Genomic DNA, 21441 nt, shown 5'->3' on the forward strand with positions numbered 1-21441 from the left:
TTAGCCTAATTCTAAAATTGATTAGTTTTTTTTCTCCCTCAATCGACACGGTAAAGCAAAAACAAGTTTAGAAATGTGTTATGTAAATGTAATTTTTAAAAGTATTCAGACCTTTTACTCAGTACTTTGTTGAAGCACCTTTGCCAGTGATTACAGCCTCAAGTCTTAGGTTTGATGCTAAAAGCTTGGCACACCTTTATTTAGGGAGTATCGCCTATTCTTCTCTGCAGATCCTATGGGGGCGTCGCAGCACAGCTATTTTCAGGTGTCTCTAGAGATGTTAGATCTGGTTCAAGTCCCAGTCCAGGCTCTGGCTGGGCCACTCAGACACTTGTCCCGAAGCCACTCCTGCGTTGTCTTGTCTGTGTGCTTAGGGTCGTTGTCCTGTTGGAAGGTGAACCTTCGCCCGGTCTGAGGTCCTGAGTGCTCTGGAGCAGGTTTTCATCAAGGGTCTCTCTGTACTTTGCTCCGTTCAGCTTTGCCTCGATCCTGACTAGTCTCCCAGTCCCTGCAGCTGAAAAACATCCCCACAACATGATGCTGCCACCAACATGCTTCACCATAGGGATGGTGTCAGGTTTCCTCCAGACATGACACTTGGCATTCAGGCCAAAGAGTTCAATCTTGGTTTCATGGTCTGAATCCATTATGTGCCTTTTGGCAAGCTCCAAGCGGGCTGTCATGTGCCTTTTACTGGGCTTCTGTCTGGTCACTACCATAAAGGCCCGATTTGGCAGTGCTGTCCTTCTGGAAGGTTCTCCCATCTCCACAGAGAAACTCTGTCAGAGTGACCATCGGGCTCTTGGTCAACTCCCTGACCAAGGCCCTTCTCCCCCGATTGCTCAGGCAGCCAGCTCTGGGAAGAGTCTTGGTGGTTCCAAATTTCTTCCATGTAAGAATGGAGGCCACTGTGTTCTTGGTGACCTTGTTTCACTGTCATTATGGGGTGTTGTGTAGATGAGTGAGAGTCCATTTAATCCATCTTGAATTTAGGCTGTATCAAGTCGAGGGGGATGAATACTTTCTGAAGGCACTATCTACTAGACAAGCATGGCAATTTTGTATTTGACATATTTGATTCTATTGCTGTGCTGCAGAACCGTGGGGTCTACATGTTCCGCCTGGACAGTGAGCATGTCGTCGACGCCACCATAACAGGCGGACCAGCAAGGTAGGAGTTTCTACATTCCGAATACATAATTTGACCCCCACTTATGTTACATTTCGATGCTGAAGTCAAGCTCATCATTTCACTAGCATTTAGAAAAGTTGTTTACCCTTCATCATCCTCAGATATATCAACCACTCCTGTGCCCCGAACTGCATCACTGAGGCTGTGAGCTTGGAGAGAGGTGTTAAGATCGTCATCAGCTCCTGCCGTAATATCCAGAGAGGAGAGGAGGTAAGATATGTACCTTTCATTAGCAATATGACTTTATATTGGGAGTAGAGACTGGGAATGAATTGCACTGTATCTACCTCAAACATTAAGCTGACACATGAATAACAATGGTCTCGTCATATCAAGCATAGATATCTTTATCAAAGTTTTGCATGTCGATAGAGCTGGATTGAACGGATCTCTCTCTCTCCCTCTTAGCTGTGTTACGACTACAAATTTGACCTGGAGGACGACCAGCATAAGATCCCTTGCCACTGTGGTGCAGTTAACTGTCGGAAATGGATGAACTAGAACAGAGTGGCGGCAAAAGATGGGCAACGACACTTTAAAATTACACACATGTGCATTCCTTAAAGGCTTGTTGGTTGATACGCTGTTACTTTAAAAAATAATAATCGGGGGGAAAAGACTGACCGCAGAACTGTTAGAGGAATCAAAAGGCAGAAAGACTATTTTTATAAAAGGCAGTGAGCTGAGTCTTTCACTCAGCAAAAAAAAGAGTAGAGATGGATTTTTGTTAATATTAAAAACGTGAGAGGGAAATGGGTTTGGGGATTGGGGCTGGGGATTGGGGCTGGGGTAGAATTCACCAGTTGACCAGGAGAGTTTTGTGCTGGCCACCGCCTTATTTAGTTAGAGAGGCAGGTCCTCCGGATTAAGAAATATATACACATATATAGTTACAGAAATGTAGACGCCACTGAACAAGGAATGTACAGAGAGGACTTCCTTAGGGACAAAGCTAAGGGATTATTAACTTGCACTAAAAACAAAAAAAATAGTTAAATACTTGATTCCATGAGTCAGTTTGTTTTTGATTTATGTAAAATAAGAGATTTTTTTTGTATTTATTATCAAATGAAGTTATTTTTTTAAATGAGGAGAAAGAGTCACCGGCAAACTGCAGCCCAGTCTAATCAGAACGTGTTACTATATACAATGTGTAAATATCTGTAAAAAAGGAAAGATGAAATTAAGTAAATAATCAGCCAAATGCTAAATAAGCTTCATGGCTGTTTGGATGATTCTTTAGTTGTTTTTTTCAACAACAAAAAAGTATTTAAGAAGGATATCATTGTGTAAAAGTATTTTTGTTTTATTTAGAATGTAGTTGCGTTGTCTAAAATTATGACCACTTGAAGAATGTTTTCTGTTTCTTTAATTTGACAATAATTTACTTGCATTGACATGCGCAATCTAAGAATTGCACAGAGCACCAATCAGAGACGGTTACATCGTAACCCTTAGTTAAATCAGATTTGAACGTATAATTAGAGAACTGAATTTAGGTTGGAAACCACCCACACCATCGGTTGGCTTCTTTAACCGTAGCATACGCACAGTAGTCTGATTTACCTCATGCAGTTAATTAACAGACATGTTTAAACAATGTCTTTCACTTACCATTTGCAGGAGACTCCATTATGCTTTTGACAAAATGTGTTTACATTTCTTTTGAAGAAGAAACGTGCTGGCTAGTTGAGAAAAAAAATTGTATGATTTACTTCTTGACTCAATCACAAAAGTCAATCTGGTACTAGCATTTTTCTGACCAGTATGAAATGAAGTTATTTGTGTGCACAAAAGTCGGTATAAACAGTACATGGCATGTATGTTTTCAAATTGTACATAATTTCCCCTCGTACAATATTCAGACCTCTTAACAGTATGTGTCTTTTCTTTGTCCTGTATAGTAGTATCAAATGTACGAAAAAATGGAAGGCTTTTTAAAGTATACAGAGTGATGGGTTGAGGAATCAGATCATTTACAAAAAATAAAATATTTTACATCTGAAATTGGCTATTTCCTTTATCTCAATTCCGTGCCACTTCTCTACTGTGGGAGGAAATGGACCAAACTTTAATGTCAATCAATTGCAAATAAGACGAGGCATGTTTATACTTCAATTAACATTTATTTGGTTGTCTCATTTGCAAGATAATTACTCAGCGTACATTTAGATAAGAAAACAAAAACAAATCATAGCTCACTAGAACAGTGCAGGACAGATGGCTAGTGTGATCCGAGACTGCTATATTCTTTGGGAAATGAAAGACTATCCCTGCATTTCCACTTACCCTATTCAACATGATTTCCATAGACTGCACACAATGTCGATCTCTTGGTCAGTAGAGCTAATGCAGTGTAGCCCAAGGCTCTCCAACCCTAATCTTGCATACCTGATTCTAATAATTAGCTGGTTGTAGAGCGGAATCGGGTTAGTTAAAACTGGGGTTGGTGCAAAACACCTACAGGAGGGTAGCTATCCAGGACCAGGGTTGGAGATCCCTGGTCTAGCCTATCAACAGTTTCAAAGAAGTATGACAAATACATAACTTAAAACAAAATTCCAGTGATAAATATTTGTACAATAGAAAGTTTCTGCCAAAGAAAATTTTACAAAATTAAATTAAATACTGTATGTCATAGTAATTCAAGTGGAACTGACAGCTTTGTAACATGAAATCTGTTCGCATACACCCCCAGAAAGATTATTTTGTTTTACATTTTCATAAAAGTTTGGGAATGACGTATAGTAAGGCATTTGTGAAAATTCTATAGCAATATAGAGTGGGAAACAGCTGTGCTTTTAGAGAGTTAGACACTAGAGCAAATAAAACAATCTGTCTTGTCCAGGACCAGAGTCTCCGCAGACAGGTGCGCCGTAGGCTTATATGCAATTAAGCCGTTTGCCACATGGGCCTGGCATAATTCACTTTGAACTGGAATGTGTTTACAGGCAGTAACAGCGTGACTTTAGAATGCATTCGCCAAAAGCCATAAAATACGTACAGTGCCTTTGGAAAGTATTCAGACCCCTTGTCTTTTTCATGTTACAGCCTTATTCTAAAATCACATTTACATAAGTATTCAGACCCTTTACTCAGTACTTTGTTGAAGCAGCGATTACAGCGGAGTCTTCTTGGGTATGACACTACAAGCTTGGCATACATGCATTTGTGGAGTTTCTCCCATTCTTCTCAGCAGATCCTCTCAAGCTCTGTCAGGTTGGATGGGGAGTGTTGCTGCACAGCTATTTTAAGGTCTCTCCAGAGATGTTTGTTTGGGTTCAAGGCTGGGTCACTCAAGGACATTGAGTCTCCCAGTCCCTGCCGCAGAAAAACATCCCTATAGCATGATGCTGCCAGGTTTCCTCCAGATGTGACGCTTGCCATTCAGGCCAAAGAGTTCAATCTTGGTTTCATTATACCAGAGAATCGTGTTTCTCATGGTCTGAGATTCTTTAGGTGCCTTTTGGCAAATTCCAAGAGGGCTGTCGTGTGCCTTTTACTGAGGAGTGGTTTCCGTCTGGTCACTACCATAAAGGCCTGATTAGTAGAGTGCTGCAGAGATGGTTGTCCTCCTGGAAGGGTCTCCCATCTCCACAGAGGAAGTGACCATTGGGTTCTTGGTCACCTCCCTTGCTATGTCTTGCTTGTCCTATGTTGCTCTGCGTGTGCTCACTGCTTATCGATTGTCTGTATTGTAATTGTTTTTAATAACCTGCCTTGAGACTGCGGTTGAAAATTAGCCGGCTGGCTAAAACCGGCACTTTTACTTAAACGTTGATTAATGCGCACTGTACCTGTAAAAATGTAACTCAAACCAAGGCCCTCCTCCCCCGTTTGCCCGAGCGGCCAGCTCTAGGAAGAATCTTGGGGGTTCCAAACTGGTTCCATTTAAAAAATAATGGAGGCCACTGTGTTCTTGGGGACCTTCAATGCTGCAGACATTTTTGGGTACCCTTCCCCAGATCTGTGCCTCGACACAATCCTGTCTTGGAGCTCTACGTACAATTCCTTCAACCTCACGGCTTGGTTTTTATTCCTACATGCACAGTCAACTATGGGACCTTATATAGACAGGTGTGTGCCTGTGCAATCAATTTCATTTACCACAATTAAGTTGTAGAAACAGAATGCACCTGAGCTCAATTTCGAGTCTCATAGCGAAGGGTCTGAATACTTATGCAAATAAGGTTGTTTTTAATAAATTTGCAAAAATGTCAACTCGTTTTCGCTTTGGGGTAGTGTGTGTAGATTGTTGATGATTAGATTAAGGCTGTAGTGTAACAGAATGTGGGAGAAGTCAAGGGGTCTGAATACTTTCCGAAGGCACTAAAATACCACGGGAGTCCTGTTACATTTGGGAACTTCACAGTCCTATTGATCAAACAATAATGAAAAGGTAGGCTCTCTCTCTCACTCAGTTATACACATTAACAAGGGGTGTGTTTGAGTGCGATCTGGGCATTCCGGCCGAAGAGTAGGGTCGATCCGAAGCTTCTGACCTCACAACGGCACCCAAGCTAACTGGCTAAAGTTGGCTAGCTTGCTACTTCCAGACACCACTCTGACAATTTTCTCGCCCAAGCAGAGTAAATTGCTGTATGCTGTTTTCGTTTTACTGACTGCTCATTCATAAATTCCTCAGTGTTCTGCGCTATGGCAGACTCAGCCACAGCAAATTTACGTTCAAGCTCAGCCAAGCTAACTCGCAAAGCGATTCACATTTCATGCTTGCTTACCAAATGACACCTGCATCCTGAGCCACAAAGAAACGATGCGGAGAAAAAGGTCACGAAAAAAATTCTAGCCCAATGACCTCTCAAAACACTTTTTTCAGCAAGAGAGCAGTTGCCATATCTATAGAATAAACCATTTTTTCATAATGTTATTGAGCCAATTAGGAAGGAATATCATAGGAAATTGTAATGATGTTAGAACAAATTTTGTATGTGGCAAGAAAATAATTTGCCCTTAAACTTGCCAGAATTTATCAATTTAACTCGTTTGACAGGGATTAAGCAATAAGGCACAAGGGGGTATGGTATATGGCCAATATACTAGGGCTAAGGGCTGTTCTTATGCAAGACGCAACGCGGAGCCGCTATATACCCACCAATGTTTTGTCTTACCCGTGGTATATGGTCTGATATACCACGGCTTTCAGGGCTCAAACTGGGTGGTTTGAGCCCTGAATTCTCATTGGCTGAAAGGCATGGTATATCAGATTGAATACCATGGGTATGACATAACATTTATTTTTACTGTTATAATTACGTTCATAACCAGTTTATAATAGCAATAAGGCTCCTCTGGGGTTTGTGATATATGGCCAATATTCCACGGCTATGTCCAGGCACTCCAACAGAAGCAAATGTATAATGCTTGTCAATTTCATTGAGAACTTTCCCCCATAAAAATAACTACGTGAGGGAGTTCCATAATTTCCACCCGGGCAGCACCGGAGACCCAAGAACTGAGCTTGATACCGTTGTCTTTAAGCAGTCAACATTGGAATGCAGTTTAAACCACCTCGGAGCGAATATATGTCATGTGCTCTAGTGCGCCCAGTCTTTTTCCAGGGCTTTGTGTCATTATTTCTTGATTTGCATCAGTTCTAGCACATTAATGTTTTATGGAAAAAGGTGTTTCCATAATGACAAATGGTAAAAAGTTGCCACAACGAGCGCACATGCTGCTCGCTCTCCTCTTGATCATGTGACTCAGCCAATAACTCCAGTGCTCTCAACACACACACTCCTCTGGTCCTCCCCACCACTCACTCAGCAACAGCCTGCCTCACTGCCTGAGTCAGCAGCAGGTCTCAGCAACAAAATATTTAAGAGAAAAGCCATGGCAGCCGCAGTGCAACTTAGCCCAAAAAACTGCAAACATAGCAACAATGGGTCACTCCTCCAATGGCATGACATCTTCAATGTTGGCTCTGTGTTTTTAGCTTGCTAAATAAATATATACGCTAGCCTATTAGCCATGGAATGACTGACTTATTCATTGCCATTGCTAGGTTGATTGTATTGAGTCATTGAAACTAAAACAGTGCATCCTGATTGGGTGGATGCAGCAAACTATAGTGTAGCAGGCCAGCTGTGATTTGCAATATTTCTGGTATTGGTGAATTACATCCAGCTATGGAGGTAAACCCAGGCCCTGCATGCCCCCAGGCACCCTCATTTGTTGACTTCTGTGATCGAAAAAGCCTTGGTTTCATGCATGTCAACATCAGAAGCCTTCTCCCTAAGTTTGTTTTACTCACTGCTTTAGCACACTCTGCTAACCCTGATGTCCTTGCCGTGTCTGAATCCTGGCTCAGGAAGGCCACCAAAAATTCAGAGATTTCCATACCCAACTATAACATCTTCCGTCAAGATATAACTGCCAAAGGGGGAGGAGTTGCAGTCTACTGCAGAGATAGCCTGCAAAGTAATGTCATACTTTCCAGGTCCATACCCAAACAGTTTCAACTACTAATTTTGAAAATGACTCTCTCCAGAAATAAGTCTCTCACTGTTGCCGCCTGCTACCGACCACCCTCAGCTCCCAGCTGTGCCCTGGACACCATTTGTGAACTGATCGCCCCCCATCTAGCTTCAGAGTTTGTTCTGTTAGGTGACCTAAACTGGGATATGCTTAATACCCCGGCAGTCCTACAATCTAAGCTAGATGCCCTCAATCTCACTCAAATCATCAAGGAACCCACCAGGTACAACCCTAACTCTGTAAACAAGGGCACCCTCATAGACGTCATCCTGACCAACTGGCCCTCCAAATACACCTCCGCTGTCTTCAACCAGGATCTCAGCGATCACTGCCTCATTGCCTGTATCCGCCACGGAGCCGCAGTCAAACGACCACCCCTCATCACTGTCAAACGCTCCCTAAAACACTTCTGTGAGCAGGCCTTTCTAATCGACCTGGCCCGGGTATCCTGGAAGGACATTGACCTCATCCCGTCAGTTGAGGATGCCTGGTCATTCTTTAAAAGTAACTTCCTCACCATTTTAGATAAGCATGCTCCGTTCAAAAAATGCAGAACCAAGAACAGATACAGCCCTTGGTTCACTCCAGACCTGACTGCCCTCAACCAGCACAAAAACATCCTGTGGCGGACTGCAATAGCATCGAATAGTCCCCGTGATATGCAACTGTTCAGGGAAGTCAGGAACCAATACACGCAGTCAGTCAGGAAAGCGAAGGCCAGCTTCTTCAGGCAGAAGTTTGCATCCTGTAGCTCCAACTCCAAAAAGTTCTGGGACACTGTGAAGTCCATGGAGAACAAGAGCACCTCCTCCCGGCTGCCCACTGCACTGAGGCTAGGTAACACGGTCTCCACCGATACATCCATGATTATTGAAAACTTCAATAAGCATTTCCCAACAGCTGGCCATGCCTTCCGCCTGGCTACTCCAACCTCGGCCAACAGCCCCCCCGCAGCTCCTCGCCCAAGCCTCTCCTTTACCCAAATCCAGATAGCAGATGTTCTGAAAGAGCTGCAAAACCTGGACCCGTACAAATCAGCTGGATTTGACAATCTGGACCCTCGATTTCTGAAACTATCCGCCGCCATTGTCGCAACCCCTATTACCAGCCTGTTCAACCTCTTTTATATCGTCTGAGATCCCCAAGGATTGGAAAGCTGCCCAGTCATCCCCCTCTTCAAAGGGGGAGACACCCTGGACCCAAACTGTTATAGACCTATATCCATCCTGCCCTGCCTAACTAAGGTCTTCGAAAGCCAAGTAAACAAACAGGTCACTGACCATCATCTCGAATCCCACCGTACCTTCTCCGCTGTGCAATCTGGTTTCCGAGCCGGTCACGGGTGCATCTCAGCCACACTCAAGGTACTAAACGATATCATAACCGCCATCGATAAAAGACAGTACTGTGCAGCCGTCTTCATCGACCTTGCCAAGGCTTTCGACTCTGTCAATCACCATATTCTTATCGGCAGACTCAGTAGCCTCGGTTTTTCGGATGACTGCCTTGCCTGGTTCACCAATTACTTTGCAGACAGAGTTCAGTGTGTCAAATCGGAGGGCATGCTGTCCGGTCCTCTGGCAGTCTATGGGGGTGCCACAGGGTTCAATTCTCGGGCAGACTCTTTTCTCTGTATATATCAATGATGTTGCTCTTGCTGCGGGCGATTCCCTGATCCACCTCTACGCAGACGACACCATTCTATATACTTTCGGCCCGTCATTGGACACTGTGCTATCTAACCTCCAAACGAGCTTCAATGCCATACAGCATTCCTTCCGTGGCCTCCAACTGCTCTTAAACGCTAGTAAAACAAAATGCATGCTTTTCAACCGATCGCTGCCTGCACCCGCATGCCCGACTAGCATCACCACACTGGATGGTTCCGACCTTGAATATGTGGACATCTATAAGTACCTAGGTGTCTGGCTAGACTGCAAACTCTCCTTCCAGACACATATCAAACATCTCCAATCGAAAATCAAATCAAGAGTCGGCTTTCTATTCCACAACAAAGCCTCCTTCACCCACGCCGCCAAGCTTACCCTAGTAAAACTGACTATCCTACCGATCCTCGACTTCAGCGATGTCATCTACAAAATGGCTTCCAACACTACTCAGCAAACTGGATGCAGTTTATCACAGTGCCATCTGTTTTGTCACTAAAGCACCTTATACCACCCACCACTGCGACTTGTATGCTCTAGTCGGCTGGCCCTCGCTACATATTCGTCGCCAGACCCACTGGCTCCAGGTCATCTACAAGTCCATGCTAGGTAAAGCTCCGCCTTATCTCAGTTCACTGGTCACGATGGCAACACCCATCCGTAGCACGCGCTCCAGCAGGTGTATCTCACTGATCATCCCTAAAGCCAACACCTCATTTGGCCGCCTTTCGTTCCAGTACTCTGCTCCCTGTGACTGGAACGAACTGCAAAAATCGCTGAAGTTGGAGACTTTTATCTCCCTCACCAACTTCAAACATCAGCTATCTGAGCAGCTAACCGAGCGCTGCAGCTGTACATAGTCTATTGGTAAATAGCCCACCCATTTTCACCTACCTCATTCCCATACTGTTTTTATTTATTTACTTTTCTGCTCTTTTGCACACCAATATCTCTACCTGTACATGACCATCTGATCATTTATCACTCCAGTGTTAATCTGCAAAATTGTAATTACTCGCCTACCTCCTCATGCCTTTTGCACACATTGTATATAGACTGCCCCTTTTTTTCTACTGTGTTATGGACTTGTTAATTGTTTACTCCATGTGTAACTCTGTGTTGTCTGTTCACACTGCTATGCTTTATCTTGGCCAGGTCGCAGTTGCAAATGAGAACCTGTTCTCAACTAGCCTACCTGGTTAAATAAAGGTGAAATAAAAAATATATATTTTAAAAAATTCTGCCAAAAATGGCTTACTGTACGTCAAGGAATTTGTCATGATTGTCTGTTTCATATCTGAAAAGTAGTTAAAACGCTGCCAATTCCACTTTAATAACAAATTGTAATAAGTACAGAATAAAATTACTCTAAAACCAGGGTCCTAATACTGGTAGTCCACAGTTCTTAGTAAACACTTTTTGGGGACTTACGCAATATTATTTGGATAAAATTAATTTAAACATGATTGTACTTTTTTTTTAAAATCACTTGCATGACACATTCTAAAACATAGGACAAGGAATTGTTCTCAGGGAAAAATGGAGTACTAAATTCCAAGAGGGGAAGTCATACAAATGCGGTTGAGACAACAGTGTACTTACTCTGTGCACTTCAGGGAGGCTGGAACCAGTTCTGAAGACAAACAGCATTCATTCTCCAAGTCTTCAAGAACACAGTCCGTATAATTAGTTCCATCCCTCTTTCCTTGTCACAGCAGCAGTGTGCAGTATCCCCCCCCCCCCTCCGTCCAGTGGGGGGCAGTCAATGTCTGGAACTTCACTAGTCGTGGGGTATCAACATCAGCCCTCCAACTGCCACTGCTGGGACTGAGAGCCATCACAGATCGCCATGGCAACGTATCCCTTGGGGCTGATTGTGTCGACCACGGCCAGGCATTGGCCCACTGAGACTTGATATAGCCGGTTGCTCTTCTGGAGATGGTTGGAGGAAGACGGGGCCATGTGTTACATAGAGAATACAGGGAGAGGAGAGCCATTGGAGACACAGCATTACTGTAGCTAATAAAAAGGTTAGTGCAGTAGCCCAGAGCCAACTGGCAGTGGTCGAGTAGAAGTTGCCTGTCTTGCCATCATCATGATGCCCCGTGGTACCAGCCAATATAAAAACCACAGTAATACTGTTGTATTGGTAGCAATCATTACTATATACTGTAGTATTGTCCTGCTGTAGTATTGGTAGCAGTCATTACTATAGTCTTATCTGCCTATACAGATATGGGGACAATTTGATTCAGCAACAGTGTGGTTGAGTGAGGGCAGGGGGGTCTGGTTAACTCACCCCCAGGGTCCACTGCTGGGAGCCTCCTGAGCCGTGACACTTCATGAGACGGGGCGGGTCAGACGAGCGGATTTCGGACATGTCCAGACACAGCAGGCCAGTCAGGATCAACTCGTGCTCCTCATCATAGGCCCACTCCTAATGAAGGAAGGGAGGGACAGAGAAAGTGGGTGAGTGAGAAAAAGACCGATGGATTATATAGTGTACAGTTAAAATTCTATACAACGCCTAAAGAAAGTATTCACCCACCTTGACTTTCCACATTTTGTTGCGTTTACAGCCCAAATTTAGATTGTGTAGGCCAGTGACACACACAATATCCCATAATGTCAAAGTGGAATTATATTTTTCAAAATGTTAACCAAAACTATTCAACCCCTTTATCATGGCAAGCCTAAATAAGTTCAGGAGTAAACATTTGATTAACAAGTTGCATGGACTCACTGTATGCAATAATAGTGTTGAACATAATTTTTGAATGATTACCACATTTGTGTACCCCACCCATACAATTATCAGTGAAGTCTCTCAGTCAATTTCAACCACAAAGACCAGGGAGGTTTTCCAATGCCTCGCAAAGAAGGGCGCCTATACATTTAAAATAAAAAATCTACTCCATATTTTCAAGCATAGGCAAAATCCTAGAGGAAAACCTGGATCAGTCTGCTTTCAACCAGACACTGGGACCTTTCACAGAAGGACAATAACTTTCAACTGTAGATTTGGCCTTGTGTTTAAGTCAGAAGTTTACATACACTTAGGTTGGAGTCATTAAAACTCGTTTTTCAACCACTCCACAAATTTCTTGTTAACAAACTATAGTTTTGGCAAGTCGGTTAGGACATTACTTTGTGCATGACAAGTAGTTTTTCCAACAATTATTTATCTTATAAATCACTATCACAATTCCAGTGGGTCACAAGTTCACATACACTAAGTTGACTGTGCCTTTAAACAGCTTGTAAAATTCCAGAAAATGATGTCATGGCTTTAGAAGCTTCTGATAGGCTAATTGACATCATTTGAGTCGATTGGAGGTGTACCTGTGGATGTATTTCAAGGCCTACCTTCAAACTCAGTGTCTCTTGCTTGACATCATGGGAAAATGAAAAGAAATCACCCAACACCTCAGAAAGAAAATGGTAGACCTCCACAAGTCTGGTTCATCCTTGGGAGCAATTTCTGAACGCCTGAAGGTACCACATTCAACTGTACAAACAATAGTACGCAAGTATAAGCACCATGGGACCACGCAGCCGTCATACCGCTCAGGAAGGAGACGCGTTCTGTCTCCTAGAGATGAACGTACTTTGGTGCGAAAAGTGCAAATCAATCCCAGAACAACAGCAAAGGGCATTGTGAAGATGCTGGAGGAAACAGATAGAAAAGTATCTATATCCACAGTAAAACGAGTCCTATATCGATGTAACCTAAAAGTCTGCTCAGCAAGGAAGGAGGCACTGCTCCAAAACCGCCATAAAAAAGCCAGACTACGGTTTGCAACTGCACATGAGGACAAAGATCGTACTTTTTGGAGAAATCTCCTCTGGTCAGATGAAACAAAAATAGAACCGTTTGGCCATATTGACCATCGTTATGTTTGGAGAAAAAAGGGGGAGGCTTGCAAGCCGAAGAACTCCATCCCAACTGTGAAGCACGGGAGTGGCAGCATCATGTTGTGGTGGTGCTTTGCTGCAGGAGAGACTAGTGCACTTCACAAAATAGATGGCATCATGAGGCAGAAAAATTTAAGCAACATCAAGACATCAGTCAGGAAGTTAAAGCTTGGTCGCAAATGGACAATGACCCAAAGCATACTTCCAAAGTTGTGGCAAAATGGCTTAAGGACATCAAAGTCAAGGTATTGGCGTGATGGTCACAAAGCCCAGACCTCATCCTATAGAACATGTATGGGCAGAACTGAAAAGGCGTGTGCGAGCAAGGAGGCCTACAAACATGACTCAGTTACACCAGTTTTGTTAGGAGGAATGGGCCTAAATTCACACAACTTATTGTGGAAGGCTACCCGAAAGGTTTGACCCAAGTTAAACAATTTAAAGGCAAAGTTACCAAATACTAATTGAGTGCATGTAAACTTCACATTCTTAAAATGAAGTGGTGATCCTAACTGACCTAAGACAGGGACTCAAAACATAAATAATAAAATGGTCCCTTTTCTCAGTGTTGAAAAATACAAACAGCTCGTCTTGAAATAAAATAATGAAGCATCCCTGGGAAGACACTAAAAGCATATGTTCGCTCTGACTGCATTGGTGTAACATGTTGACAATTTACAAAGATACCAAATGACAGGAATTGTGAGAAACTGAGTTTAAATGTACTTGGCTTAGGTGTATGTAAACTTTCGACTACCAAGAAGAGCTGTTCCTGAGTGGCTGAATTACAGTTTTGACTGATCTGTATGAAAATCAACTTGACAGAGCTTGAAGAATTTAAAATAGAATGTGCAAACATTGTACAATGCAGGTTTACCCAGATAGACTCTGCTGTTATCACTGCCAAAAGTGCTTCTACATAAGCTCAGCAAAAAAAGAAACGTCATCTCACTATCAACTGTTTATTTTCAGCAAACTTAACATGTGTAAATATTTGTGTGAACATAATTCAACAGACAAACTCAACAAGTTCCACAGACAAGTGACTAACAGAAATGGACTGTGTCCCTGAAAAAAGGGGGAGGTCAAAAGTAAGTCAGTATCTGTTGTGGCCACCAGCTGCATTAAATACTGCACCAGATTTGCCAGTTCTTGCTGTGAGATTTTACCCCACTCCTCAACCAAGGCACCTGCAAGTTCCCAGACATTTCTGGGGGGAATGGCCCTAGCCCTCCGATCCAACAGGTACCAGACGTGCTCAATGGGATTGAGATCCAGGCTCTTCACTGGCCATGGCAGAACACTGACATTCCTGTCTTGCAGGAAATCACGCACAGAACGAGCAGTATGGCTGGTGGCATTGTCATGCTGCAGATGTCTTTCCTGTAACGCACAGCGCTGAGATTGCCTGCAATGACAACAAGCTCAGTCCGATGATGGTATGACGGACCCTCCACCTCCAAATCACAGGCCTCATTGTAACGCGCATTCCTTCAACGATAAACACGAATCCGAAAATCACCCCTGGTGAGACAAAACCACGCCTCGTCAGTGAAGAGCACTTTTTGCCAGTCCTGTCTGGTCCAGCGACGGTGGGTTTGTACCCATAGGCGACATTGTTGCCAGTGATGTCTGGTGAGGACCTGCCTTACAACAGGCCTACAAGTCCTCAGTTCAGCCTCTCTCAGCCTATTGCGGACAGTCTGAGCACTGATGGAGGGATTGTGCAACTCGGGCAGTTGTTGCCCTCCTGTACCTGTCCCGCAGGTGTGATGTTCGGGTGCGCCGATCCTGTGCAGGTGTTGTTTTTTTTCTTTATTACAAAACACAAGGAAGGGGTCATATTAAAGTATTAGAACATTAAGGACAAACAATAGAGCATCAAGACACTGTCAAACATGTATCAGTCTTTCCGCAACAGAGCCATCCTTGTGTGAGGGTGCGTGTGCATGATAGTGATATAAAATATGTCAAGTTTCCTTTTTCATGATCACAACCTTGTGAAACCCGAACCCTCTAAGATCCCCCCCTACATTTCCCCAATAACTGTCCCTCAACCATTTGAGACCCTTCCTACAGTCCCCCCCGGAATAAAAAAAATAGACAATTCCATTCCCCACCCCCAAGAACCCCCCAATGCACCAACAACCAAGAGAATGAACTAACGAGAAAAAAGGACAGAATAGACAGAAAACAACAATAATACATGTAAAACAAAGGACAACTGAAATCATGACAGCAATGCCTACTTTATGTTTGTGTGCATGTCTGGCACTATTACATGAATGTGTGTGTTCTTGGATGTATTTATATGCATGTGTACAAACACCTGCACGGCAATCATCCTCAGGCAAACCGGCATTAGTTGTAAAAACACTGCCATTTAGTGCCATTCAAATGTACTTTTTTTCCTTTATCTTTCAACTATGCTATGATGTTTAACATACAATTTCAATCTAAACTAATAGAATCTACAGATTGCGTGTTGTAGATAAATACTTTTACTAAGAGTATTAATAATTGACTGACCAGGTCTCTCCAGATCTCCTAACAGTACTATTTCTAGGGTCAATTTTAGATCAATGCTATGCATTTTCAGCCATTCCTGATCCTGAGACCAGAAACAGGCTACCTGAGGGCAATACCAAAATATATGGTCTATTGATTCTGTATCCTCACATCAAAATCTTTATGCCCCAAGAATTCTATATAATAATTTTAGCTGAAAAGCACAAAGTCTTGCGTGGTTTTATATATCAACTCATACACCCTGTACCATGGAATCGGTACATCAAAAATCTCTTCCGAACTATTTTGCAATCTGTATGGCACCGTTGTCAACATGGTCCTCAAATGAAACTGGAATACTTTCCTATTTATGCTATTTTTATTCCTCCGCCAGTTTTGATCCTTTATATTGGGCAGACAGACCAGTTCCCTACCTACTCCCGCTGCCACCCGCCTCCTCCATTTTTGGGGCAATGCTGTAATCAATTGGTTGTACTCTTGGATTGAGCAGACCTTCCCGTACAATTCTGATAAGGACATAACTCTACCATTACCATTTAAGAACAAAATACCCTTTTCAAACATCTTTCACATAAATACAGGTATTTTATCAACCAGCACATGAGTTCAGCCATAATATTTGTTCCATCTTTTCAGGGGGATGAAATTGAAATTGTAGCCAGCTCTGCAATGCTTGTTTGAAAAAAAAGTTTAATTTTTGATTAATTGAAAATGAGACATGGCAAAAACGACCATTTTTAAACAAGGGATGAGCTTTTCTTATTAATCTACTTGAGAACCATTTAGGGTTCAAATAAAACTTTTGAATGAGTGAAGCTTTTAGAGAGGTTTAGTGATTTTATATTTAATCATCTCAACCCACCCAATTCATATTCATTATATGGATAGGCACGTTTTATTTTGTCTGTTGTAGCGTCTCAGATAAAGCAAAATATTTTTGAATGATTTGAAAAACGAATCATCAGGAGTAGGCAGCACCATAAGTAAGTGAGTAAACTGAGATATGACTGAGTTAAATCAGGGCAATTTTCCATAAATAGACAGGGATTTACCCCTCCATGGTTGCAGGAGCTTGTCTATTTTTACAAGTTTTCTATTGAAATTCATTGTGGAGAGCTAATTTATATATTTTGTGATATGAATACCGAGTATGTCTACGTCATCATCAGCCCATTTTATAGGTCAGCTGCAAGGTAATGTAAAAGATCCCATACGTAATATTGTACACTTATCATAATTAGGTTTTTAGTCCAGAGACCCCACTTATCTAGATCTTTAATGAGACATTGCAGGGAACTAGCTTGAGGACTTAATATAAAACTTGAGTCATCGGCTCACATGGACACCTTTGTTTTTAAACCTTGGATTTCTAATCCTCTAATGATTTAATTAACTGCGGAAATTGTTGCAACCCCCATTACTAGCATTTTCAGCTGCTACAGACCTATATCTATCCTACCCTGTCTTTCTAAGGTCTTCGAAAGCCAAGTTAAACAGATTACCAACCATTTCGAATCCCACCGTACCTCGAGCCGACTCTTTTCTCTGTATACATCAATGATGTTGCTCTTGCTGCTGGTGATTCTCGACACACCTCTACGCAGACGACACCATTCTGTATACTTCTGGCCCCTCTTTGGACACTGTTAACTAACCTCCAGACGAGCTTCAATGCCACACAACTCTCCTTCCGTGGCCTTCAACTGCTCTTAAAACTAAATGCATGCTATTTAACCGATCACTGCCCGCACCTGCTCGCCCGTCCAGCATCACTACTCTGGACGGCTCTGACTTAGAATACGTGGACAACTACCTAGGTGTCTGGTTAGACTGTAAACTCTCCTTCCAGACTCACATTAACCTCTCTGGGATAGGGGGACACAAAAGTCCCACTTGGCCAATTGCCAGGGAAAATGCAGAGTGCCAGATTCAAATAAAATACTATAAAATTCAAACTTTCATTAAATCACACATGCAAATTAAAGCTACACTCGTTGTGAATCCAGCCAACATGTCAGATTTCAAAAAGGCTCTTCAGCGAAAGCATAAGAAGCTATTATCTGATGATGGCACAGCAGGAAACAAAGAGTAGCATATTTCAACCATGCAGGCGCTACACAAAACACAGAAAGAAAATATAAAACATGCCCCTTACCTTTGACAAGCTTCTTTTGTTGGCACTCCAATATGTCCCATAAACATCACAAATGGTCATTTTGTTCTATTAATTCCGTCCATATATATCCAAAATGTCCATTTATTTGGCGCGTTTGATCCAGAAAAAAAACAGCTTTCAATTTGCCCAAAGTCACTACAAAATATCTCAAGTTGCCTGTAAACTTTGCCAAAACATTGCAAAATACTTTTGTAATACAACTTTAGGTATTTTTAACGTTAATAATCGATCAAATTGAGGACAGGTCTATCTGTTTTCAATGGAGGACGAGAGGAAACTAATGCTACTTTACAAGTCTTGTGCAACTCTCAACAGCGTTACCTTTTTCCAGGATGGCCGTACTTCTTCATTGCACAAAGGAATAACCTCAACCAAATTCCAAAGACTGGTGACATCCAGTGGAAGCGGTAGGAACTACAAACAAGTGCCTAAGAAATATATTTTCCCAATGAGAACTCACTGGACAGACCTAAAAAAAAAATCTGAATGGTTAGTCCTTGGGGTTTTGCCTGCTACATAAGTTCTGTTATACTCACAGACATGATTCAAACAGTTTTAGAAACTTGAGTGTTTTCTATCCAAATCTACTAGTAAAATGCATATCTTATATTCTTGGCATGAGTAGCAGGAAATTGGGCACGCTATTTATCCAAAAATGAAAACATCAATGATACACTATACCTTAAGCTTAAAGCTAGTTTATCTCAAAAGTGATGTTTGCAAAATGCAGCCCCTATACCTTAAGAAGTTAAATCTAGTGAGGCAGAGATGAGTCTCCAGCTTTAGTGATGTTTGCAGTTCATTCCAGTAATTGGCAGCAGAGAACTGGAAGGAAAGACGAGCAAAGGAGGAATTGGCTTTGTGGTGACCAATGAGATGTAGCACGCGCTCCAGCAGGTATGAGTGGGTGCTGCTATGGTGACCAGTGAGCTGAGATAAGGCGGGGCTTTACCTAGCAGAGACTTGTAGATAACCTGTAGCCAGTGGGTTTGGCGACGAGTATGAAGCGAGTGCCAACCAACGAGAGCGTACAGGTCGCAATGGTGGGTAGTGTATGGGGCTTTGGTGACAAAATGGATGGGACTGTGATAGACTGCATCTAATTTGTTGAGTAGAGTGTTGGAGGCTATTTTATAGATGACATCACCGAAGTAGAGGATCGGTAGGATGGTCAGTTTTACGAGGGTATGTTTGGCAGCATGAGTGAAGTATGCTTTGTTGCGATATAGGAAGCCGATTCTAGATTTAATTCTGGATTGGAGATGCTTAAGCACCAGTTGTCAGAGCAGCACACAGATCACTGCACCTGTACATAGCCCATCTGTAAACAGCCCATCCAACTACCTCAGCCCCATACTGTATTTATTTATCTTGCTCCTTTTCACCCCAGTATCTCTACTTGCATATTCATCTTCTGCACATCTACCATTCCAGTGTTTAATTGCTATATTTAAATTACTTCACCACCATGGCCTATTTATTGCCTTAACTCCCTTATCTTACCTCATTTGCACTCACTGTATAGACTTTTATATATACTTCTTTTGTTCTACTGTATTATTGACTGTGTGTTTTGTTTATTCCATGTGTAACTCTGTGTTGTATGTGTCAAATTGCTATGCTTTATCTTGGCCAGGTCACAGTTGCAAATTTGTTCTCAACTAGCCTACCTGGTTAAATTAAAAAAATAGCTAGAATTTCTATGGCCATAACGAATAGATATGGTGACAGCGGAAAAATATTAACTCCTCTTGACAATTCAAAACTCTAGAGAGTAGCCGTTATTTACTACTTTACACTTGGGGTCGCTATGCATTATTTTTACCCATTTTATAAGAGAATTGCCAAAATTGAGGAAAAAAAACAGTCATTTATAAATAAAATCCAGTCTTTATCAAATGCCTTTTCAAAATCTGCTATAAATACCATTCCTGGATTCTTACATGTTCTATTATTTCTAGTAGTTGTTGTATATTATCTCTAATGTATCGTCCATGTAAAAAAACCTGTCTCATCAGGATTAACAATACCTGGTAAAAACCCTTTTAATTCTGAGTACTTTGCATCACAACATTGAAGTGTAAGGGGCCTCCAGTTTTTTTAGATAGACCGGGTCTTGTTTTAATATGAGAAATCAGACCTTCCTGCTGAGTACCCGACCGACTACCATTTCTATAGGAGTAGTTAAACAATGTAACAATGGAGCTTTTAGTATATCAAAGAATACTTGATCTACCGGTATGCCATCAAGCCCTGGGGTTTAAGGATTTAATAGCCTGAAAAAGTTCTTCCTCTGTAATTTGTCCTTTGCACTGATCTTTATGTACATTTGTTAATTTTCCATCTTATATTATTTGGAAAGAATTCCTTACCGTAATCTTCATTCAGTGGGAAAGGATGAGACGGAAAAGAGAATATCTGCTTAAAATAATTAGCTGCCTCTTTTAAAATATAATTCGGAGAATCCTAGATGACACAGTCTTCAGAAACGAGTTTCTGTGGAAGAATTTTGTGCATTTTTCTCCATATTCCATCCAGTTTGCTTTATTTTTGTAATAGATTACATTAGATCGTTCTTGAATAAGTTCAAGCTATTTTTGTATTTCCTCTAGCTTTTTTGTATCTCTATTGTTGTTATTGTTTTTATCTACCTGTACTATTAGTTCATGGATTTCCCTTGTTAGTCTTGTTTCTTTAGCCAGAAACTTCTTTTTTATTATTGATGAATATTGAATTGAATGACCCCTGAAGGTACATTTAAAGGTATCCCAAACAATAAAGGGATTTGTTGAACCTATATTATACTGGAAAAATTCAGTTAGCTTCTTTAGTCTTAGTTAAAAATAAGTTGTCCTCCAGTAAACTGTGATTACATTTCCAATATCCCCGTCCACGTGGAACATCTATTAGAGTTATGTGAAGGCTAATTAGATGATCCGATCGCATTCTGTCTCCTATTAAAACTTTAACCTTTGATGCAAGAGAGAAAGAGACAAGTAGTCAAGATGACTAGCTTGATTAAGTCTTCTCCATGTATATCTCACTAGGTCGGGTTTTTTAGTCTCCAAATATCCACAATATTTGTGATTTCCTTAAGGGCACGGTGATGATAGTTTGTAGAGTGATGACCTTTATGGTCCATCGAGGTACTTAACACTGTGATTAGATCATTTGTTGCCTGTAGGTTCAATAAATTAGTATAAATGTTTGAGGAAGTGTGGATCATCCTGATTTGGACCATAAAGATTAAATGAGCCAAATCTCTTTTTCATCCGCTTTCATATTCAAAAGAATATACCTTCCTTGCGAATCATTCCTGATTATTTGCACATTCAAATCGAAATATTTGTTAATTAATAGCACACCCTTTGACTTCCTTTGTCCATGACAGAAAATTATTTCACCACCCCATTCCTTTTTCCACGCAACTTCATCTAAGGATGTAGAGTGAGTTTCCTGTAAACAGT

The 21441-nt window shown here is 41.7% G+C and overlaps 2 protein-coding genes across 2 annotated transcripts in view; one reads left to right on the forward strand and one right to left on the reverse strand.

Annotated features, from left to right (window-relative positions):
- LOC124040486 (histone-lysine N-methyltransferase 2C-like) overlaps positions 1–3199 on the forward strand; it is a 108570-nt gene extending 105371 nt beyond the window's left edge. Inside the window, 3 exon segments of the mRNA XM_046357703.1 lie at positions 1098–1171; positions 1294–1402; positions 1601–3199. Coding sequence (XP_046213659.1) covers positions 1098–1171; positions 1294–1402; positions 1601–1693 — 276 coding nt within the window. The 3' untranslated portion in view covers positions 1694–3199.
- A 7279-nt stretch (positions 3200–10478) lies between these two features.
- LOC124039597 (polypeptide N-acetylgalactosaminyltransferase 11-like) overlaps positions 10479–21441 on the reverse strand; it is a 52401-nt gene continuing 41438 nt past the window's right edge. Inside the window, 2 exon segments of the mRNA XM_046355747.1 lie at positions 10479–11286; positions 11654–11791. Coding sequence (XP_046211703.1) covers positions 11155–11286; positions 11654–11791 — 270 coding nt within the window. The 3' untranslated portion in view covers positions 10479–11154.

This window comes from Oncorhynchus gorbuscha, linkage group LG07 (assembly GCF_021184085.1).
Source record: "Oncorhynchus gorbuscha isolate QuinsamMale2020 ecotype Even-year linkage group LG07, OgorEven_v1.0, whole genome shotgun sequence".
NCBI lineage: Eukaryota > Metazoa > Chordata > Actinopteri > Salmoniformes > Salmonidae > Oncorhynchus > Oncorhynchus gorbuscha.